General features: G+C 43.2%; 1 protein-coding gene and 1 pseudogene across 1 annotated transcript in view; one reads left to right on the forward strand and one right to left on the reverse strand.

Moving 5' to 3' along the window:
• Window positions 257-24,462, forward strand: part of FAM47E (family with sequence similarity 47 member E) — a 29,287-nt gene continuing 5,081 nt past the window's right edge. Inside the window, exons 1-6 of the mRNA XM_013964737.2 lie at window positions 257-484; window positions 5,392-5,743; window positions 7,610-7,749; window positions 13,177-13,327; window positions 15,794-15,994; window positions 21,505-21,660. Of these exons, the coding sequence (XP_013820191.2) occupies window positions 411-484; window positions 5,392-5,743; window positions 7,610-7,749; window positions 13,177-13,327; window positions 15,794-15,994; window positions 21,505-21,660 (1,074 nt within the window). The 5' untranslated portion in view covers window positions 257-410. The remainder of the gene's footprint in view (window positions 485-5,391; window positions 5,744-7,609; window positions 7,750-13,176; window positions 13,328-15,793; window positions 15,995-21,504; window positions 21,661-24,462) is intronic.
• Window positions 16,325-16,656, reverse strand: LOC106502221 (annotated as a pseudogene).

Below are 24,462 nucleotides of genomic sequence, written 5' to 3' on the forward strand. Positions count from 1 at the left end.
CCTTTCGCTCTCTTTCATTCTTTCTTTTGTTCTCACCCCAGCTGCTTTCTTCCTTCAACAGTTTTTGAACCGGTGGTGTGCAAGAAGAGCATGAACACTGACCCCAACAGATTAAATCCCGGTAGATTTAATCACAACAGATTAAAAAAAAAAAGACAGAATTAAACCAAGAACCTGATTCTTCGAGCTTCCCCTGCCACTGTCCACGCCCCCAGGAGTTGGAGGAGGGGTTGTTGGGGGGGTGGCGCAGGGACGCCTCGGGGTCGCTCGCTCCCCGGTAGCAGCAGGGGGCGCCTGGGCTGCTCCACGCCCCGGGCGAGTCTGGGCAGCGCGCAGCTCGGCGGGTCTCTTAGCGACCCGAGCGGCGGGGAACACACACCACCGGAGGCCGCGTGGGCGGCCGAGGCAGCATGGCTGACCACAGGCGGCTGTTCCCGCCGGCGCCGCGGGCCGGGATGCGGGTGGGCAGGAACTGCAGGCCCAGGTAAGCGCGCGCCCGAGCGAGGGCGCATCCCGTGGGTGCCGCGTGGGGGCGCCTGCGCTCCGTGCTTGCCGGGGTCGGGGCCGGCGGGTGGCCGATGGCTGCGGAGGACCCGGCTTCCTTCCCTCCTTTAGGTCTCCCGCACCTAAATGATCGTAATAGAACATAACCAGCTCATGCCACGCTCTTTACTGTCCCCTAGAGGCAGATTCCTTATCTGTAATGCAGGAGACACGGGTTCGATTCCTGGGTCAGGAAGATCCCCTGGAGAAGGAAATGGCAACCCACTCCAGTATTCTTGCCTGGAGAATCCCATGGACGGAGGAGCCTGGCAGGCTTCATCAGCTCATGGGGTCGCACAGAGTCGGAAACAACTGAGAGACTAAACCACCCCCAGAGGATGTAGATTAATATACCCTTTCTAGATGGGAGGGCTTCCCTGCTGGCTCAGCTAGTCAAGAGTCCGCCTGCAATGTGGGAGACCTGGGTTCGATCCCTAGGTCTGGAAGATCCCCTGGAGAAGGGCATGGTAACCCACTCCATTATTCTTGCATGGAGAATCCCATGAATAGAGGAGCCTGGCGGGCTGCAGTCCCCTGCGGTTGCAAAGAGCTGTACAAAACTGAACGAGTAACACACCTCCAAATGGGAAACTGATGGTGGAAGAGTCCTCTGCGGAGAATGGTTTAGCCTGCAACCCACTATTCTCGGGGTTAGCCGCCTGCATCCTACATCCAGTGTGAGGGGTCTGGATGTTTGAAGGGTCGCACCAGAAGTCTTTCCCTGCCCAGCAGGTGACTGTGGCCAAGCCGAGTTGGTGTTTTAGGGGGTGCCTCAGGCCCTGGGGTAGTCAGTTGCCATTATAAATGGTTGGTAACACTGCACAAGACAGGAACCTGAGGCTTTTTGCCTTGGCTGGTTCCTTGAGCGGTTTATGAGAACGGAATTCAGTGCTCTTGGAGGCAGCAGCCATGTGGTGAAGATTCCAGAGTCTACAATCAGCAAGGCTGGAGTTGAAGGCCAGTTTTCCTCGTTTGACTGGTGACCTTAGACAATTAGTTGCTCTTTCTGGGCTCAGTTTTCTTAACTGTAAAATGAGAACAATAAAAGGAATGAGCTTTCTAGGATTGCTAAATGGCAACCCACTCCATTATTCTTGCCCAGAGAATGCTGTGGACACAAGAGCGTGGTAGGCTACAGTCCATGGGGTTGCAGAGTTGGACATGACTGAGTGACTAACACACAAACTGTGAGGATTTAGTGACTTGGCACTTGTAAAACAGTTACTGCCATATGTATGCACTGTATACATGTTAGAGTTTATGGACTCTTCTGAGAATCTCTCCCACTCCCAGTTTCAAACTTTTTGTTTTGAGATAACTATAGACTCACAAGAAGTTGCAGATATAGTGCAGAGGTCCCATGCACCCTTCCTCCAGATGCTTGCAGTGATACCACCTTGCATAACTATAGTACATTACCAAAGTAGGAAATCAGCACTGTGTGTATGTATGAATTAGATGGTAGACTTTACTTGAATTTCACCAGTTTTCACTTGTACTTGTGTGTGTGTGTGTGTGTGTGTAGTTCAGTAAAATATTGTTATATGTATATATCAAGATACAAAACTGTTTCCTTACCGCAAGGAAGCCACTTCATGCTATGCTTTAATTTTCACTCCCTTTACCACTCACACCACTTGGCAACCACTAATTTGGTCTCCATTTCTAGAATTCTGTTCTTTTGAGAATGTTAGAAAAATAGAATAATACTTTTATAAAAGATATAAAACCTTTTGAGATTGGTTCCTTTTCATTAAGCAGAAGCCCTTGAGACCCATCCCAGATGTTGTGTGCATCAATAGTTCATTTTTACTGCTGAGTCATATTTCATGGCACAGATGTTTATCCATTGTTTTTCCATTCCGCTTTTGAAGGACATTCAGTTTGTTTCTGGTTTTTAGTTATTATGTATAAAGCTGTTATAAATATTTGTGTACAGACTTTCTTGTGAAGATAAGTTTTCATTTCTTTAGGGTAAATGCCCAATACTCTTTTGCAGTTCTTAAAGATGGAAATATCTGGGTATCATATAGTGACTGTGAAAATAGTAGATGCTTAGAAAAATGTTCTTGCTTTATACTCTGGGTTAAGCAAAAATTTTCATGAACTTAACAGAATGCAGAGAGGCAAGTTTATCAGCTATGAGAGGCAAAGTGAGGTAAGTCCTCCAGCCAGACTGTTCCCTTATTCACCTCTTTGGAACTTCGTTTCCTTGTTGAAAAGTGAAGAAGTTAGACTAGATTTCTTTCAAAGTTTGTGCCAGCTCTAATGTTCTATCAGGCTTGAGCTAGCTGCCACACTTTCATTTTGAGTTGCATGACTGTGCTTGAGTAAAAATATTGGTCATCAGATTTTATTTTATGAAGTGATTGGATCTTTGAATTAGTTGTAAATGTGTGGGAAACAGGCTTCCCTGGTAGCTCAGCCGGTAAAGAATCTGCCTGCAATGCAGGAGACCCCGGTTTGATTCCTGGGTCAGGAAGAACTTTGGTACTATAGAGGGTAACTTGCTAACAAGTCATACTGAGTGAGTCATCAAATCTCAAGGCTAGATAGAATTTCAACATCCTCACCACTTAGCTATTTAGGAGTGATTTATTAATTGCAAAGAGCAACTTGTAAACTCATATTTTTGTATCCTCTCATCTATATTTTCACAGTGAAAGTGAAAGTGAAGTCGCTCAGTCATATCCGACTCTTTGCGACCCCATGGACTGTAGCCTATCAGACTCCTCAGTCCATGGAATTTTCCAGGCAAGAGTACTGGAGTGGGTTGCCATCTCCAGATGGATTAAACCCTTAAAACACACACATGCATGCACAGACAGAAAGAAGTGTCCAGGACTCACAAGAAAAGGATAAGGATAAAGCTGGAATCTCTTAAAATGTTTTGTGCCTATAAAGATGAGTGTGACAAGAAGTAGATTTACTGTAATGGGTCATTATAGATGAAAGGGGCCTGGAGGTGGAAGAGGCTTCAAGGAAAGACACCAATAATATAGAAATATCTGACTAGTGCCATGTGATGTATGAAGATCATGAGAGACCTGCCGTTAAGCTGCTCAAATGCCAAGTCCTGACTTTGGCAATGCCTGGATATGTTAGATTATCCAGGTCTCATTTTTCTTTCTATTTGCCCATCGATCTCTTCCATCTTAGCTTCCTGCCCTAAAAACTCCGTGCAAATAACTGTCTGATGAGGTAAAGAGACAGTGTGAAGCAGGTTTCGTATTAGGTAGTAGGGAGCAGTGGAGACTGTGGATAACAGAGCACAGGACTTGTCTAAAGATGGCAGCCGCTATGCCAATAGGGGCTCCACAGGAAGGTGGACCTAGTGTTCCCAGAGCTCCTGATTTTTGTTCCACGTTATTTGTATGAGCATTTTTATATGTCAGAAGCTCTGACATATAAACAGCTTTCTTACCTTTCTCCAGAGTCACACTAACTGTATTAAAATCCCAGCTCTCCCCCTTATTAACAGTGGGAACTTTGACAAGTGTTTGTTTTGTTTTTCAACTTCTTTGTGCCTCAGTTTCCTTATCTGGAATAATGTTAGTACCTACTTCATGGGATTGTTATGAGACTGATTCGTATAAAGCATTGAGCACAGCACATGTTATATAGAAAGTTCTCCTTACATGTGAACTATTACGGTTCTTATTAAAGCACAAAGGGGATCAAATGATGGGTTTGTGGGCCTGATACAGCACATGAACGGTTAGTTTGTGCCCTTGACCCCACTGAGCTGAGAGGAGAAATCAAGGCCCACAAAGATTAAATGTAGGGTGAACATCATTCAGCTAGTTGGGGGTGCTGTGCTGTGCTTAGTCACTCAGTCATATCTGACTCTTTGTGACCCCGTGGAATGTAGCCTGTCAGGCTCCTCTATCCATGGGATTTCCCAGGCAAGAATACTGGGGTGGGTTGCCATTTCCTCCTCCAGGGGATCTTCCCAACCCAGAAATCAAACCCAGGTCTCCTGCATTGCAGGCGGGTTCTTTGCCATGTCAGCCACCAGGAAAGCCCAGTTGGGGGTGAGCTGTCACCACGTCCAGGTTCTTCCCACTGCACTGTGTCCCTTTAAAGGATAAGACAGAGTCCAGGAGGGGTTATAAATTTTAAGTATCCTTCAGAAAGAGAGGGGATAGCTTGTGACTGCTGGTGATAATAATGAATTACACTTACACAGAGTGACATGGATAGGCCTTCATGGTACCATGCTTTGTAAACAAGTGACAGAATAAGACCATTTATGATTTATGTACAGTAAGGATACATGGACACAAAAGAACAATACAGATCTTATAAGGATGTCTTCAAACAGAAGTGAAAAGTGAAAGTGTTAGTCACTCGGTCGTGTCTGATTCTTTGTGACCCCATGGACTATAATCCACCTGGCTCCTCCATGGCATTCTCCAGGCAAGCATACTGGAGTGGGTAGCCATTCCCTTCTCCAGGGGATCTTCCCCACCCAGGGATAGAACTCAGGTCTCTTGCATTACAGGCAGAGTATTTACTGTCTGAGCCAACGGGAAAGCCCTGCAAACAGGATACATTCCAAATCTGTTAGAGTGGTGGTGCCTGTGGAGAGGGGGCAGTGAGGATGGAATATGGGAATAACGTCGAATAAAGAGGATGGAATATGGGAATAACGTCGAATAAAGAAACAGGAGAGAGGGTCATACGGACCAGTGATGATGTGCCCTGAACCAGGAGTATGGGAACTCCGCCTTCTCACATGACCCTCCCTTCCTCCAACTCTCGCTTAACACAGATAGAGGCCAGCCTCCTGGAAAACTCCTCCCACGCTCACCCTTGTGGTCAGACTGCTGCCGTGATGTCTTGCAGGTACAGAGAGAATCTGCCCTCCAAGTGCTTCATGGAGCACAAGGGCAGGCTGCCAGGTCCCACCTCCCTGGACAGCCGGCGGTGGAGATTCGTGAGAACGGGACAGGATGACTTCAGGAGAGGCTGCCCGCCTTGTGAAGCTCTGACCGCGCTGGGCCCCAGGAAGGGCTTTCTCCCCCAGATTTATCACAGAGCTCCCCAACCTTCTCCTAAGAAGAAGCACACAGCCCTGTGTTCCAAGCTCTCGCTGGCCCAGCAGGCACAGAAGGCATTCCTGGCAGACATTGAGGCCCAGCTGACCCTGCACCCCTTGGCTCTTTATCCAGACCTGGAAGAAGACATGCCCGCCGAGGTGACCTCCTGTCCCGGGGTTGTGGGTGGGCCTTCAGTGGGGCCTGGAGAATGTTGTTCCTTAGATGCCTGGGGAGTTCCCTCCAGGAGTGAAGACGATGACTGTCTCCCTGGGGAGAGTTCTCCTGGGGTGTGGAGCAGCCTTTCAGGAAATGCCGATGACAGCACCATACCGCCAAGAGGCCAGCCAACTTATAAAGGCTCAGCAACCCAGAAATGTTTGACTTGTTTACCTCTGAAGCTCTACCAGTCAGTTTTGCTTGTGACTCTTTTGAGGGGAGAAAACAGTGGAGGAACTGTTCAGTCTTGCTTCTGTCATTTTAGCCTGGTCTTGGGAGGTGTCCAAAGATGTTATTAATGGATGGGCACCTGAAAAGTCACAGGGAAATTCACCAGATTGCCAGGACCAGAGCTGGGCAGCAGCTGCAATGTGTCATCAATAGCCCAGGATTCTTTGACTTTCAGCTCCAGTCAGCTCCTATATACCATGGGTTTCCCTGGTGGCTCAGTGTTAAAGAATCCATCTGCAATGCAGGAGAGGCAGGAGACAGGGGTTCAATCCCTGGGTCAGGAAGATCCCCTGGAGAAGGAAGTGGCAACCCGCCCCAGTATTCTTGCCTGGAGAATCCCATGGCCAGAGGAGCCTGGTGGGCTATGGTCCATAGGGTCGCGAAGAGTCGGATATGACCTAGTGACTGAGCATGTATGCATGCATAGTTGCTTTACAATGTTGTGTTAGTTTCTGCTATACAGCAAAGTGAATCAGCTATATGCCTACATATATCCCCTCTCTTTAGGACTTCCTTCCCATATAGGTCACCACAGGGCACTGAGTAGAGTTCCTTGTGTGCTACAGTAGGTTCTCATTACAACTGGAGTTTGTAATCAATGGTTTGCCCCCTGGTCTTTCCTTCACTACCCTCCCGTGGATCAGAGCTTCTGAGTCTATAGCAAAGAGATCCTCTGCACGCATCCTTAGAGGGCACATGGAACTGTGGTTTTTATTCTCATATCTGACCTCCTCAAATAGATGTGTTGTCTTCCTTCTGAAGCAGGATCTCTTCTTGTGGTGCCATGATTGCCACCAGCAGCTCTAGATGTCAATTTTACTTTGGAAAACAATGCATCTTTGCATGGTTCCAGGAAAATTTCATGACCTAATTCCCCTGGGTCTCATTGGGTTAGCCAGTCACTGTAAGCCTGATTGGCCAGGCCAGGCTGTGGTGTGAAGAGCTGTCAGGCCAGTTCAGACCACAAGGACTGAGAATGGAGGGAGAGGTGATATTCCAAAGAAAAGTCTAGATACTGTTACTCATAGGAGGATGAATGGATGGTGAAAGTGAAAGTGTTAGTTACTCAGTCATGTCCAGCTCTTTGAGACCCCACAGTCTATAGCCCATCAGGCTCCTCTGTCCATGGGATTTCCCAGGCAAGAATACTGGAGTGGATTGCATTTCCTTCTCCAGGGGATATTCCTGACCTAGGGATCAAACCTGGGTCTCCAGCATTGCAGGCAGATTCTTTACTGTTTGAGCCACCAGGGAAGCTGAATGGATGGTAGGCAGTCAAAAACCAGACACCCTCTAGAGGTACTTTTCTCAGTGAGGTACTGGGGTCCAAGTGGGCCCAGAGTCACTGTTCTATCTAGAGGAGATGGAAACTTCAGTAAAAAGGCTACACAGCTAATGTCCAGCTGATAGACATTAACCAGCATCACCCAGGACCGTATTTGCACTGGAGCTGATGAATGGTATTGACCAACTAGAAAGGCAAAGCGAAGGGATGTGTTGGTCTATTGTGTTTGAGAATCAGAGAGCCCCCTTTTCAGTACATCTTTCTTTTCTCCTAAGTTGTTTTCTGTTTGTAGCTCTTATTAAAGGTGCTGGAAGTTCTGGATCCTGACAAGAAGCTGGAAGACACATGGGCTTATTGTCAGGGCATCAGGAAAAGAATGAAAAAACCCACAAAACTTTTAAAAAAACGTTCAACCCAAGTCTACTTGGGACTGTAAGTATGGTTCTTAACCTCTTGCTCATTCCTGTCCCCTGATGAAACGTTCTAGTACAAATCTTCCTCGACTTAACAGTGGGATTGTCTTGATAAGTCCATAATAAATGAAAAATACCATCAGTCGAAAATGCATGCAATACATTTAACCTACCGAAAACCATAGTTTAACCTGGCACACCTTAAATATGCTCAGAACACTTACATTAGCCTACAATTGGCAAAATCATCTAATACAAAGCCTATTGTATAATAAAGTATTGACTATCTCACAAAATTTATAGACAGATTACAGTACTGAAGGTGAGGAAAATGTTGGTTGTGTTGTCCCTCGTGATCACATGGCTGGTGGGGAACTATGGGTCACTGCCGCTGCCCAGCATCACCAGACAGGGTCATCACAGCATATCACCAGCCCAGGAAAAAAAAATCCAAATTCAAAGTACATTTTCTTCTGAACAACTATTGCTTTGCAGTCTCGTGAAGTGGAAAAATTCTAAGATGAATTGTCATTAAGTCAGTGACTCTCTGTAGTTACCTTCTCAAAGCTTCTCATCTTTAGAATACTTTCAGTTCAGTTCAGTTGCTCAGTTGTGTCCGACTCTTTGCGACCCCAGTGAACCACACCACACCAGGCCTCCCTGTCCATCATCAACTCCTGGAGTCTACCCAAACCCATGTCCATTGTGTCGGTGATGCCATCCAGCCATCTCATCCTCTGTCATCCCCTTCTCCTGCCCTCAATCTTTCCCAGGGTCTTTTCAATCAGTCAGTCTCAGGGTCTTTTCAAATAAGTCAGCTCTCCACATCAGGTGGCCAAAGTATTGGAGTTGCAGCTTCAACATCAGTCCTTCCAATGAACACCCAGGACTGATCTCCTTTAGGATGGGCTGGTTGGATCACCTTGCAGTCCAAGGGACTTGAAAGAGTCTTCTCCAACACCACAGTTCAAAAGCATCAATTCTTTGGCGCTCAGCTTTCTTCACAGTCCAACTCTCACATCCATACATGACCACTGGAAAAACCATAGCTTTGACTAGACGGACCTTTGTTGGCAAAGTAATGTCTCTGCTTTTCAATATGCTATTTAGGTTGGTCATAACTTTCCTTCCAAGGAGCAAGTGTCTTTTAATTTCATGGCTGCAGTCACCATCCACAGTGGTTTTGGAGCCCCGCCCAAATAAAGTCAGTCACTGTTTCCCCATCTATTTGCCATGAAGTGATGGGACCAGATGCCATGATCTTCGTTTTCTGAATGTTGAGCTTTAAGCCAACTTTTTTACTCTCCTCTTTCACTTTCATCAAGAGGCTCTTTTGTTCTTCTTCACTTTAGTTTAGGACTAGTTAAGAATCTTTACAATAATTAAGAGAAGCAAAAGTAATTAAGTTCCTGAGAAGGAGGGAAAGGATCCTTGGGTCCTGCTCTGAGTAGTGTTTAGTCTGTTGATGTTATTTAGTTGCTTAGTTGTGTCCGACTCCTTGCGACCCCATGGACTGTAGCTCACCAGGCTCCTCTGTCCATGCGATTTCCCTGGGCAAGAATACTGGAGTGGGTTGCCACTTCTTTCTCCAGGGGATCTTCCTGATCCAGGGATCGAACCCCTTCTCCTGCATTGGCAGGCAGATTCCTTGGTACTGAGCCACCAGGGAAGTCTGACTCTCTGCCACCTCATGGACTGTAGCCTGCCAGGCTCTTCTGTCCATGAAATTCTATAGACAAGAATACTGGAGTGGGTAGCCATTCCCTTATTCAGGGGATCTTCCCAACCTGGGGGTCGAACCTGGATCTCCTGCATTGCAGGAAGATTCTTTACCATCTGAGCCACCAGGGAAGCCCCTTATTTCATTAAATGGATGCAAATTATCAGCAATAGAGGGAATTCAGTTGTGTCTACACTACTCTAGGAGAGCTGTGGGAGAAGAAAACTGCTGAAAACCTGAATGGTTTTGATTAGCCCAGAATGGCTTTTTAAATTATTTATGGTAGAAGCCCTTTTATTCATCATGATTGAGACCAGTAGTTTGGTGAATAACCAACCAAGCAAACAAAAAAAGGTTAATACAAGAAACTGTTTAACATTTTCCTTTGAACATGTAACTGGCATCTGAGACTTGATAAATCCAAGCTGAAATCTTAATTTCTTCCCCAAACCTACTCCCCCTTCTGTTTCCTCCAGATCGGTAAGTAGTAACTCCACTCTTTCAGTGACTTTTTAAACAGGGCTTGCAATCTGCCAAAAAAAAAAAAAAAAAAAAAATCCTAATGCCTGTACCTTTGAAATATATCTGGAATCTTGTCTGTTTTACTACAGTCAGTCTGTTCTGAGGTGCCATCATCTCTTGCCTGGATTATTGGAATGGCTTACTAACTAATCTCCTGGCCTCCACCCTGCCCCCAACCTGTGCCGTTTTATTTGTTGCACAGTAGCTAAAGTGATTCTGTAAAACAAAAACCAAAAGACTTAAGTCACGCAATATCAATCCTGTGCTCAAAATTTTCTAATTGCTTACTTATTCAGAGTAAAATCCAAAGTCATTATCCTTGCCTCTCACGTCCCTTATGATCAGGTTCTGGTTATCTCTTAGCCCTCATCCTCTACTATTGTATCCTTTAATCACGCCTCTCCAGTCACAGTGGCCTTTTTGTATTTCTCATATATTCTCAGCTCTGACCTTGGGGCCTTTGCAGTGCTGTTCTTATCAGCCTAGTAGCTGAATGTTCGATTTCTACATGGGTTGGTCCCTTTCTTCTTCTGGGTCTGCTCAAATATTACTTTAGTAGAGAGGCCTTTTCTGTATAAACAGCCCCCTGTCGTCACTCTCCATCCTTCCTGCCCTGGTTTATTTTTCTTTAAATCGCTTACAGTTACCTGGTACATATTTGTTTGGGGCTTCCCAGGTGGCGCCAATGGTAAAGAACCCACTTGTCAATGCAGGAGACTTAAGAGACAAGGGATCAGTCCCTGGGTCAGGAAGATCCCCTGGAGAAGGGTGTGGCCACCCACTCCAGTATTCTTGCCTGGAGAATCCCATGGACAGAGGAGCCTGGCGGGCTCCAGTCCATAGTATTGCGAAGAGACGTGAGTGAAGCAATGCAGCGCATGCCACGCACACATATTTTTTTACCTCTGTGCTGTGTCTCCCTATCAATTGTAACGGCTTCCCTGGTGGCTCAGCTGGTAAAGAATCCGCCTGCAATGCAGGAGACCTGGGTTTGATCCCTGGGTTGGGAAGATCCCCTGGAGAAGGGAAAGGGTACCCGCTCCAGTATTCTGGCCTGGAGAATTCCATGGACTGTATAGTCCATGGGGTCGCAAAGAGTTGGACATGACTGAGGACAGGGTCTTAACTTTATTTATTTTTGAAAATGTTTTTTAATATTAAATTTTACTTTTGGCTGCGCTGGGTCTTCATTGCTTTGCACAGACTTTCTGTAGTTGCAGCAAGTAAGGGCTACTCTTTGTGCAGAGCTTTGGCTTCTCACTCCAGTGGCTTCTCTTGCTGCAGAAGATAGTCTCTGGGTGCTCAGGTCTCAATAGTGTGGCTCCTGGGCTCTGGAGCACAAGCTCAGTAGTTATGGCACATGGACTTAGTTCTTTCCCGGCATGTGGGGTCTGTATGGATTAGGGATCGAACTCGTGTTCCTTGCTCTGGCAGGCAGATTCTTAACCACTAGACCACCAGGGAAGTCCCGGTTCTTAACTTTATTTACAGCTGAATCCTAATGCCTAGAATAGTACCTGGCACATGAAAGTAAAAGTGTTAGTCACTTAGCCTGACTCTTTTTGACCCCATGGGCTGTAGCCTGCCAGGTTCCTCTGTCCATGGAATTCTCCAGTCAAGAATACTGGGATGTCTTGCCATTTCCTTCTCCAGGAAATCTTCCCAACCAGGGATCAAACCCAGTCTCCTGCATTGCAGGCAGATTTTTTACCATCTGAGCCAGCAAGGAAGCCATAGTTGTTGCCTAATAAATATCTGTTGAGTGGATGAATTAATATATAAGTGCTATGAATGAAAGGTACAGGTTGCTTTGAATAAACTATGGGTTCTGGGGACAGACTGTGCAAATGCCTCTCTGAGAAAGGGAAAATATGTTGAGACATAAGGGAGGTAAGGGGTTGGAGATAGCATTGCAGTCAGATAGAATAACATGTACAAAGGCCTGTGGCTGGCTGGAAGCATGGTGAATTCATGGAACTGAGGAGAGGCCACCATGGCTGGAACTCAGAGAGTGTGGAAGGGTGGTAATTCTGGAAGAATCTGGAGAGATGGGCAAGGAGCAGGCCGTGAAGAGTCTTGAAAGCTGCGTTAAGACTTAGATCTTTATTGGAGAAGTGAAAGAAGCTAGTGAACACAAAATCTTGTGCCTGAATATCCATAGCAGCATTATTCATTATAGCCAAAAAGTGGTAACAAGTCAAATATCCATCAACCGACTGCTGATGGATAAACAAATGTGGTCTATCTATACAGTGGAATATTATTCAAGCACAGAAAGGAATAAACTGCCGATACATGCTACAGGATCTGTGAAACGAAAACATTATGCCAAGTGAAAGAAGTCGGACAAAAAATGTTCAGATGAAATATGCAGAGCAGGCAAATCCACAGAGACAGAAAGTAAATTAGTGGTTTAAGAGTAAGGAGAATGGGAGAGAAGGGAAGACAAATAGTGACTGTTAATGGCTATGGGGCTTCTTCTTTTGGGGTGATGAAGATGTTCCAAAATTAATGGTGATGGTTACACAACTTTGTAAATATATGAAAGCAACTGAATTGTACACTTTGAAATGGTAAATATTATGATGTATGAATTATATCTGTTTTTAAAAAGAAGCTATTGAATAGGCTTAATCCAGGATGAAATGTAGCTGCATTTGATAAGACCGAATTTATATATTGAAATGACAGTTTTGGCTACAGTGTAGAGAATGGATTAGGAATTGGCAGTTGGGCCTTAAGAAAGATGCAGAGATACGTTTTGTGACAGGCCAGAGAAGGGGACAGAATTAAAATCTACCAGATTTACTAATAGGCTGAATTTTAAGGCTGAAGGAGAGAGAAGCCAGGATGTCTCCTGCTTGTCAAGATTGTCTAAGACTTTGGAAGATTCCAGTCACTATAATTTGTGTTTTTACCTGACACAGGTCTTAATAAATGGTACTCATAATTTTTAAAAAAGTTAACTTGCAATGATAAAATTCTATATCAACTTTAATTGTTCTAAATAACATGGTATACTTGTCTTTATGATATTGATAATGAGAATATGATCTTTGAAAATATTAACACATAATTTGGATGAGCTTGCAAGAGTGTTAAAAATACATGCAATTATGAATTCCTCCCCAAGATACTATTTGAAATCCACTTGGATTCATGGCATCTTATATTATAATTCTTTGATGATTTCATTATCTTTAGTCCCAGGAAGACCCCTGTGTCACATCCATGCCAATGGCTTTATGAAAAAAGGAAGCCAAGTGAAACAGGTTCGCTCCAAAAGGATGGTCTGCTTCTTCACAAAAACGTTCGCCAAGCAGTTAGCGACTTCTGCAACTGGGCTACTGCCTTTGTAAGTTACTAGTAATACTTACAACCTACTTTTTACAATTTGAACTCAAAGTTGCTTTTGTTAAAAAAAAATAAAGTGTTAGTTGATCAGCATTTGGATAACTCTAAGTCAAATAGACAAAGTCATAAAGGCATCTTTTGACTCTCCTACCATGTGAAATAAAAATGTTTCTTGTAGGTGAAATTTCTGGAAAGTTTGCAAGCTTGCAGCCAATGCATAAATGTTTATATGTCATATTGCTGTTGTTTCATGTATTATTTAAAGTGGCTCTTTGTTTTTCCTCAACTTTATTGAGATATAATTGACATATAACATTGTATAAGTTTAAGGTATACAGTGTGATGATTTCATACTTGCATATAGTGCAATGTTGGAGACCCATTTTCGAACCCTGAGTTGGGAAGATCCCCTGGAGAAGGGAACGGCTACCCACTCCAGTGTTCTTGCCTGGAGAGGTCTATGGACAAAGGTTACAGTCAGTGGGTCCCAGGGAGTTGGACACAACTGAGCAACTAACACTTTAGGTTTATTTACTCATCAAAATTAAATTTGGAGCTTCCTGGGTGGCTCAGACGGTAAAGAGTCTCCCTGCAATGTTGGGGACCTGGGATCTATCCCTGGGTCAGGAAGATCCTCTGGAGAAGGGAATGGCAACCCACTCCAGTATTCTTGCCTGGAAAATCCCATGGACGAGGAGACTGGCAGGCTACAGTCCATGGGGTGGCAAAGAGTCGGACAGGACCAAGCAACTAACACTGTAACTATAAGAATGTACATAGTTACATTCAAGTATGTAATCCAGTATTGTTAACTATGGTCATTATGCTTTACATCAGATTCCCCAGAACTTATTCATCATATAACTGGAGGTTTGTATCCTTCACTCCTTCTTCAACTCATTTTTCTTGGTTATGTTGTTGTTGTTCAGTTGCTTAGTCGTGGCCTACTCTTTGTGACCACATGGACTGCAGCGTGCCAGGCTTCCCTGTCCTTCACCATCTCCCGGAGCTTGCTCAAACTCATGTCTGTTGAGTTGATGATGCCATCCAACCATCTCATCCTCTGTCATCCCCTTCTCCTCCTGCCTTCAATCTTTTCTAGCATACTCGGGTTTCTCTTCAGATCATATAAATCTTTCTTGGTTATATTTAAGTACTTTGGAAGCTATGTTTGACTACAGTCATTACAAAAAGTATTTGACATGAAGAAACTTTTGACTCAGTTATCAAGTTCTTTTCTTGCCCTCCTTAGTATCTATTCCTGTCCTTGAGTCCTCTTAGATGTCTAGATTCCTGATGCTATTTCCTGGATTTAAGACCTTCTAGAATTTTCCATCCCCCACCCTCATTTTTTGAGTGTGTTAGTCAGTTTTAGTCAATGTATTACTTAGGACTAATTCTTTGGCAAATGGTATAATTCAGACTAGATTAAGGGAGAAAAGGGAATCATCCAGAAGTCTTAGGAGCTTCAAGCACAGCTGTATCTGGGTGTTAAAATGTTTTTAGGCACTGTCCCTATCACTTGGCTGCTCCCCTCTATCCGACTACACTTTCCTGTAGTCTTTCCCTAAGAGATGCCAACTACTGCTTCTGCTGTTAAGTCGCTTCAGTCACGTCCGACTCTGTGCAACCCCATAGATGGCAGCCCACCAGGCTCCCCCGTCCCTGGGATTCTCCAGGCAAGAACACTGGAGTGCGTTGCCATTTCCTTCTCTAATGCATGAAAGTGAAAAGTGAAAGTGAAGTCGCTCAATCGTGTCCGACTCTTAGCGACCCCATGGACTGCAGCCAACCAGGCTCTTCCATCCATGGGATTTTCCAGGCAAGAATACTGGAGCGAGTTGCCATTTCCTCCTTCGGGGGATCTTCCTGACCCAGGGATTGAACCCACGTCTCCTGTGGGTCCTGCATTGGCAGGCGGGTATTTTTTTTTTCCTTAACCACTGAGCCAGCCAGCCGGAAAGCCGCTATGGATGATTAGGCACTCTAAATGTGCGCATCTCTGCTCCTCCCAGTTTTGGCTGAGGGAAGAGAAGGAGATGTGTTCTGTGCACAAATCATGGCTTCAGTAGGAATCCCAAACAGGGCAGCTTCCCTTATAACCTTATAACGGCTGTGGGCAGACCAAACACTAACATTTATAGATGTGTCTGGAAAATACCTCTAGAGATGCCACTCTTATAATGTGTTAGAGATGTTTGCTTTTGATCAAACAGACTGAATTTTCCACAGCCCCACTATTTCCCTCAGGACTCCCTGCTTCTTATAGGTCCTAAGTTGTTTCAGTGCACTGACAAAACTCTCCAGACTCCAAATCCTTCTTGTCTCCTACAAGAGCATTTTCCACCTCTTTTTTAAACTACCGCTCTCTTCTCCAGTCATGGCCGAACACCTCCTTTAGATTAAAGAAAGAAGAAGAAACATTTCGACATTTGTCCTTGACTCATGCCCTGTGGCATTCTTCCAGGGGAGCCTGAACATTGATGAGGAGTTTATCCTGAGACAGTTTGACATTAACTATCAGAGCAAACCACGCTATAATGTGCTCCACACAATGAGACCCAGCCAGGTTCCTCTGCAGCTAAAGAAAATGAGTGGGCTAAATAAACTGCAGGAACCACAGTTGTTCCAGAAGCTAAACTGTGAGCAGAGACTTCGGAAACCACAGGTAATTGCAAAAAAGGGAGAAGACTGAGAGTCAAAAAAAATTAAATTATATCGAAATGTTAAATGTTCTTGAATTTGGGTACTTCAGAAGGCACTGACCTTTTTTTAGTAAAATTCTTGAAAAATTCTTTGATGTTTAATATTTGTTAAAAAATCTAATAAATAAACATGTGTTAAGTGAGTGAATATTTACTACATCTAACGAAGTCAGTTATACAAACAAGGCATGCCATTTAGCATTTTTGGTGACATCTGAAGTGTCATTAGTTCTTTTTTTTTTAAACTAAAGCACAACAGGACAAACCCACACTTTTATTTATTTTCAAGAAGTTTAAATTCTCGAAGGATACGGTATCACACGAATTCTGTGTCTAATGGCCTTAGCAGGAAGGTTGCTTCAGAATTTGGCACGAACCATGCCACTGTTTCCATGAGCTCGAGTGATCTTCCCCCAGATTACTCTGGTTTTGTTAGGTTTTCCACCAGGAGTTACTGTGTTGTTCTTTGCTTTGTACACATAAGCACATCTCTTGCCTAAATAGAATTCAGTTTCATCTCGAGCATATACACCTTCAATTTTCAGGAGAGCAGTGTGTTCCCTTTGGTTCTGTAGACCCCGTTATAGCCAGCAAAAATTGCCTTGGACCACAGCCTTCCAGACATGTTTGTCATTTCAGAAGTCCCGTGCCCAGCAGGCCTTCACAGGGTCCAAGATGGCTGAAAGAGACTCACTAGTTCTTTTTATGTGTTTTGTGTGTTGAAACAATTGGTTTGTTTTATATGTTGAAACTTATGCATTTTACATGCTGAAATTCCAGTAGTCAGTAGAACTATACATGTATGTTTACTATTATAAGAGTAAAATGTTTGCAGTCAATTACTGGAGACACTGTTCCTGTCCAAAGAATTCTTGAATTTTTATGGTGGTGTTTTTGACCACAAACCATCATTCTTGACCACATGCTTGCCTGATAATTAACAAATCGCTCAGTTTCCCAGCACCAGTTTCCTGTGAGGACAGAACAAGGAAACAGTAGAAAAAACAGGCTATGTTCCAAAAGGAAGTACTATGAACCCTTAAGAACCTTTCTATACAATGTGTTAGTGCAACTATATATATACAAGTCAAATTGTGCCAGTCCGACAGCAGATTCCAGTACCTGTGTGGGAGTTGTGGGGTGAGGCGGTTATGCAGTTTGTTTCTCTGAAAGTGAAGATAATAATTACCCTCTGTCTTTTATACTAAGTGCTTGTTCAGTTGCTCAGTTGTGTCTGACTCTTTGCGAATCTCATGGACTGTAGCCCACCAGGCTCCTCTGTCCACAGAATTCTCCAGGCAAGAATACTGGAGTGGGTTGCCATTCCCTACTCCAGGCTTGTTACTATTTTTCCAATATTTTTGACAAAATAACGTTGCCATTTATATTTAAACATAATCAGCTGACCTAGTTTTACACTCATGATGTTTTCCACCCTTGACCCTGTTGCATAAAATTTATGAAAACTGTACATTCTGTCACTAATATCAGCACTTTAAATTCTCCATTTTCCATTCATCTTTCTAAAGTATAAAGTATAAAATGATCCTGGACAGGCAAATTATATCCACATGGTTCAGGCACATGGTTCAGGCACATGGGGCCTGAACCACTGCTTGTTCTGAATCTGGGCTGAATGAAATTGCTCAAGTACGTGTACTTACAAATAATTGCACAAATGCTGCTTTATAAAGCATGGTGGTTATTGCCAAAATTGAACTTTTGACTGGCAGATGGAGGATCACTGTGCAAAAGTTCAAATAGATTTCCACATGGTATCATTTTCCTTCAGCCTAAGGGACTTCCTTTGATGTCTTTCTTTGATATCTCCTCTCTACCTGGGTTTCCCTGGGGCTCAGACTGTAAAGAATTTGCCTGCAATGCAGGAGGCCCATGTTCAATCCCTGCTTCGGGAAGATCCCCTGGAGAAGGGAATGGCAACCCACTCCAATATTCTTGCCTGGAGAATCCCATGGACAGAGGAGCCTGGCAGGCTGCAGCCCATGGGGTCGCAAATAGCCAGACACTACAGAGTGACTAACACTTTATACACACGTCACACTCAGCCAGTGCAGATCTGCTGGCAATGAATTCTCCCAGCTTTCCTAGGTCTGAAGCTATCCTTATTCTGCCTTCATTTTAAAAGGTATTTTTATGGGTATAGAATTCTAGATTCAAAAGTTTTTTGTTTGTTTTCAGTGCTTTAAAGATGCCCCCACTGTCTTCTTGGTTGTGTTGTTTAAATCTTATGTCGTTCTTTGTCACTGATTTTGAGTAGTGTGATTATTATACACAATGGTATTTAGTTCATGTTTTTTATGCTTGGGGTTTACGAAGCCTCTTTGATCTGTGAGTTTATAGTTTTCAACTATTGGGGGAAATTTTGGCTATTACATGGTCAAATGTTTTTTCCTTCAACCCCCTCCCAGGACTCCAATCACATGGAAATTAGGTTGCATGAAGTTGTCTCATAGATTACGGCTGCTCTGTTCAGTTTTGATTCTCTTTTCTCTCTGTGTTTCTATTGCTATGTCTTTAATTTCTCTAATTTTTTCCCCGCAGAAGATTGAGGGCAAGAGGAGAAAGGAGTGATAGAGAATGAAATGATTGGATGGCATCACTGGCTCAACGGACATGAGTTTGAGCAAACTCAGGGAGACTGTGAAGGACAGGGAAGCCTGGTGTGCTGCAGTCCATGGGGTCACAGAGAGTCAGACAGGAACTAATGACTAAAGAGCTACAGACATCTAGTGGGTAGAGACCAGGAATGCTGCTGAACCTCTTGCAATACCCCCACCCCCCAACAAAGAATTATCCAGCTCAAAATGTCAATAATGCCTAAGTTAAGAGACCTAATTTTAATCCAACAAATGTTTAATGAGCACTGATTGTGTCCTAAGTATTGTTTTAGATGCTGGTCTCAGATGCTTACATTTTAGAAGGTGAGAGGTGAGATAAGTAATCAGAAAAATAGTTAGGACTTTCCTGGTGGTCCAGTGGTTAAGAATCCACCTGCTAACGGAGAGGACATGGGTTTGATCCCTGATCCTGGAGCATCCCACATACCGTGGGGTAACTAAGCCCATGCTCCACAACTACTGAGTCTACACTTTACAGCTGCAATTACTGAGCCCACAAACCTCAACTACTGAAGCTTGAGCATGCCCTAGAGTCCATGCTCTGAACGAGAGATGCCACTGCAATGAGAAGCCTGCATACCACTAGTAGAGAGTAACCCCTGCTCACTGCAACTAGAGAAATCCCACTCACAGCAACAAAGACCCAGCACGGGCACAAAGAAAATATTTAGCATATCAAGTGGTAATAACTGCTGTTAAGAAAAATGAGTCAGGGAAGGAAGACAAGCAGTATTGTGATGGGGGTTACAGTTTTTGAACTGGGTGGTCAGGGAAGACACAACTGAAAAGATGACCTGAAACAGATAAGGAGTGAGCCGTGTGGATGTCTTGGGGAAAAGCATTATGGAGAGGGAACAGTGAATGCAAAGGCACCAAGGCAGCAATGTGACAGGTGCTCTAGAAATAACAAAGTGGTCAGGAGGCTTGGACTGGAACTCATAATGCTGAATCCAGCTCTGAGAAGGGATTTCCCTCCTGCGTGTTCGGTCCCATCCTGTCGTCGGCAGGTGTTTCTGGCTTGACTCTAGAACGGCCCATACATTCCACCTCATAGTTTAGATATGAGTGACCCCAGGGACTCAGTCCATGGAATTCTCCAGGCAAGAATACTGGAGTGGGTACCCATTCCTTCTTCAGGGGATCTTCCTAACCCAGGGATTGAACCCGAGTCCCCTGCATTGCAGGCAGATTCTTTGCCATGTGAGCCACCAGGGAAGCCTGAGAAGGGGGAGGAGCAGGATCTTTGTGTTTCATATCTCTTAGTCCTGTGCAAACATTAGATCTCCTTTCATGATGAGACAATGAGTGGGTATTACATCACAGCACTGGGCTATGAACTAACACATGAACTCCTGATGTTGCCAAAATACTGGCCCTCTGTGCACCAATATGAAAAAGAAATATGGAGACAGAGTTTTGGAGGAAAGAGAGTAGCTTTATTTCTTTGCCAAGCAAAGAGGGAACATGGGAGGCAAGTGCCTCAGAAGCCGTGCCCTCCTTCCTGGGAAGTAGGGAGAGGTCTTAGAATCAGGACTTGTAGCCAGGGTAGGTGATAAGGATGAAAACAGTGAAGGTCTTGTATTTTTCTTTCTTCTGCAAAAATTTCAAAAGGGCCACAGCTGGCGTCAGGAAGCTCAGTAACTGGGTCTGTTCCCCTCCAAAGTTATGAACTGGTGACCTTCTTCCTGAAATAAAGAATGCTACAGGGGAGTGTTACAAGAGAGTGTGGAGGAGAAAATGCCAGATGCAGGATACAGTTTACATAAAGGATACAGTTCACATCAAGTCAGAAAGTGATGAAGGAATTAACTTTGTGAAGGACAAATCTAGTTGCATATTCTACAGATTACTAACAGTTAAAACTGCAATTGCTTAACTTTTACAGACTTGGTTTGCTGTCTCTATGGCTATTAACTCCTTCCTTTGTTTCTCTTGTTAGTAGGAAAGAAAAGTTTCATTTCTTTCTTTTTTTTTTTTTTTTACAACATGAAGACTTTATTTCATAACGCTGAAATAGTCAACATTTTACATTACACATGTATTTTTGAGGTATTCACCCATTTTGGTGCACAATTCAATGATTTCACATTTAAAGAATTGTGCAGCCATCAGTGCAACCCCATGTTAGGACATTCCCACCAACCCACAGATCTTTCAAGCTCGTTTCCAGGGAATCCTCTTTCCTACAGTCTGCTCCAAGCAGATCTACTTTCTTTTCTTTATATTTGTCCAGAAATTTTCTCTTTTTGTTGTAACGCTGAGTCATGGGAGAAAGAAAGACGACATCTCTTCTTCCATCCCTTTCTCTCTTTCAAGACAAGAGATTGGTGTTGGATAGCATTTGGATCAAAAGTAGTGTACCATTTACAAAGCTGAGCACAGAGCTGGAGTAATAGGCTAATAACATTATTTTGATTGAGTATTGTTGAAGGTCATTACCCTTCATTGAAATATTCGATTTTTAGCTATTTTACATAGTTCTTTCATTTTTTCTTCCCAATAACCCTATGGGGTAGATAACTATTATCTCTATTTTACAAATGTAGAATTTGAGTAACTTGTCCATGGTCTCATAGCTACTAAGTTGGAGAGGGCTGGATTTGAGCCCAGGTTTGTCTAAATCGAAGGCCATGTTTACCTATCACATTATTTTCTCAGTCGTAAACTTTTCATGTTTGTAAAATCAAAGCCTACTGACACTTCATAAAATGCCTTGGAATGGAGTAAGCATAAATTAAAAATAAATGCTACCATTTTCACAAGTTTAATTTTAGATTTATTGAAACGACAAACCAAACAAACTAATGAAATTGGGAATTTTGTTATTTATACAGAAACCTCATAAACCAAAGTGGGTGAAGATGAGATATGGAGCATGGTATCTGAACCCCAAGTTGTGGAAAAAGCAAAGAGCTGATGAGCCTTTGGTTGACCCCAAGGTCTTACGTAAAGCTCAAGATGAGAATTTTAAAAAGGAGCTACAGAAGCAGGTATGTGTGTCTGCTGAGACTTGATCATCTGACCCAGTGCAACTGCCACCTCATATTGAAGTCAGAGTCTCTGGAGTAATTCAGAGGCTGCTGAAAGTCTTATAACTTGCATATTGAATTTGACAATGAGAAAGCCAAGTCATTTTATGAGGAATAGGTAATAAGCAAGACTTGAGATCTCCTAGCTTCATGGTAGACACAATGTCTCTAAAGATGGGGCAACCACTCATTGTCCTCCTACTCTTTTTGAGTCCAGAATAAATTGGTTGCTCAAAGGGTGATGTGACTTGGTAGGACCATCTCAGTTGAGAATGGATATAATGTCATGAGTTCACTTTGAGTGAAAATGTGAGGCTTTTTTTTTTTTAATCAGCAATGAATGAATGTTAAAATTGTGATTAAAAAAAAAAACCTACTTTTATGCCATTCAGCAGAGTTGCAGGATCTCTCTGAGAGAAAAGGGACAAAGGTTAAGCACTGTTTGATGCTACAAAGCAACAAACACACACAACAAGAATATGTTCTGGTTTTACTGTAGATAAGCTTTGTGCCTGCCCATCTCTTGTGAGCAAGTACCTAATGGAAGAAGATCCTCACTATAGTCCTGAAATTTTGGAAATTTTGATGCAATGCTTATACAGGACCCTGCTGAGAATATTTGTGATCCTCTTCTCTGGATCAGCAGATTCAAAACTTCTCCCAGATAACATTGTGAAAACATTTCAAAAACGTAAAATGCTATAAAAGTTTGGCTACTCATTCATTCAGAAGTCACTCATCAGTTGCCTCCTTTTGCTTGGAAAGCTGAGGCAGAAAGTATTTTGTCTTTTCTGGAACTGGGTATGAAATTCTTATTTTCAAATGGGAAACATGGCATGAATTTATGAGCCCAAGATGCTTATGTATAAGCTTCAAAATAAATCATATTAGGCAGAGTTTCTTGTCATACAGTTTTTGGAGCTGCCTATCTAAATTTATGTGAGTTTAACACATGACATGCTAGCAAAGTAATGCTCGAAATTCTCCAAGCCAGGCTTTAACTGTATGTGAACCGAGAACTTCCAGATGTGCAAGCTGACTTAGAAAAGGCAGAGGAACCAGAGATCAAATTGCCAACATCTGCTGGATCATAGAAAAAGCAAGAGAGTTCCAGAAAAACATCTACTTCTATTTAATTGACTACGCCAAAACTATTGACTGTGTGGATCACAACAAACTGGAAAATTCTTTAAGAGATAGGAATATCAGACCACCTGACCTGCCTCCTGAGAAATCTGTATGCAGGTCAAGAAGCAACAGTTAGAACTGAACATGGAACAACAGGCTGTTTCCAAATTGGGAAGGGAGTACGTCAAGAGTGTATATTGTCATCCTGCAAGTATATCATGCGAAATGCCAGGCTGGATGAAGCGCAGGCTGAAATCAAGATTGCTGGGAGAAATATCAATAACCTCAGATATGCAGATGACACCACCCTTATGGCAGAAAGCGAAGAAGAACTAAAGAGCCTCTAGATGAAAGTGAAAGAGAGTGAAAAAGCTGTCTTAAAACTCAACATTCAGAAAACTAGGATCATGGCATCCGATCCCATCACTTCATGGCAAATAGATGGGGAAACAATGGCAACAGTGACAGACTTTATTTTGGGGGGCTCCAAAATCACTGCAGATGGTGATGGCAGCCATGAAATTAAAAGACGCTTACTCCTTGGAAGAAAAGCAATGACCAATCTAGACGGCGTATTACAAAGCAGAGACATTACTTTGCCAGCAAACATCCATCTAGTTAGAGCTATGTTTTTTCTGGTAGTCATGTACGGATGTGAGAGTTGGACTGTGAAGAAAGCTGAGCGCCGAAGAATTGATGCTTTTGAACTGTGGTGTTGGAGAAGACTCTTGAGAGTCCCTTGGACTGCAAAGAGATCCAACCAGTCCATCCTAAAGGAAATCAGTCCTGAATATTTGTTGGAAGGACTGATGCTGAAGCTGAAACTCCAATACTTTGGCCACCTGATGCAAAGAACTGACTCACTGGAAAAGACCCTGATGCTGGGAAAGATTGAAGGCAGGAAGAGAAGGGGACGACAGAGGATGAGATGGTTGGCTGGCATCACCGACTTGATGAACATGAGTTTGAGCAAGTTTCAGGAGCTGGGGATGGACAGGGAAGCCTGGCATGCTGCAGTCCATGGGGTCGCAAAGAGTTGGACATGACTGAGCGACTGAACTGACTGACTGAACATATGACATAAAACGGTTCCAGTTCACTTTCAAAAATAACCGAACATCCTCAATGAGTTAAATATTCAAAAATAAAAATAGTAATGAAACTTTTGATTAAGGTGTCTAGAAGTTCTCTTTCAAGAAACATATTCTTTTTTTTTAAGATTTTTTTTTGATGTGGACCATTTTTTAAATCTTTATTGACTTTGTTACAATATTACTTTGTTTTATGTTCTGGCTTTTTGGCCCCAAGGCATGTGGGATCTTAACTCCCTGGCCAGGGATTGAACCCTCACCCCCCTGCATTGAAAGGTGAAGTTTTAACCACTGTCCCAAGAAACATATTCTTAAAGACTTAAATAATTTTACAAAAAGATTTATCTTAGTGGTGAAAGCCAGTAAAGACATTTGTCATAATAGTTACAGTCAGCTCATGAAAAAAGAAATAATACTTAAATTTTGGAAATGTGGTTTATAGAACTATTACAGTAAAAGACTGTTTATCAGGCAGTTTAGACACAGGAAGGACTCAAAGCAATGGAATTGTTCTGTAATGATTTTTGTAAATCACACTTTTATA

Source organism: Capra hircus, chromosome 6 (assembly GCF_001704415.2).
Source record: "Capra hircus breed San Clemente chromosome 6, ASM170441v1, whole genome shotgun sequence".
Classification (NCBI taxonomy): Eukaryota; Metazoa; Chordata; class Mammalia; order Artiodactyla; family Bovidae; genus Capra; species Capra hircus.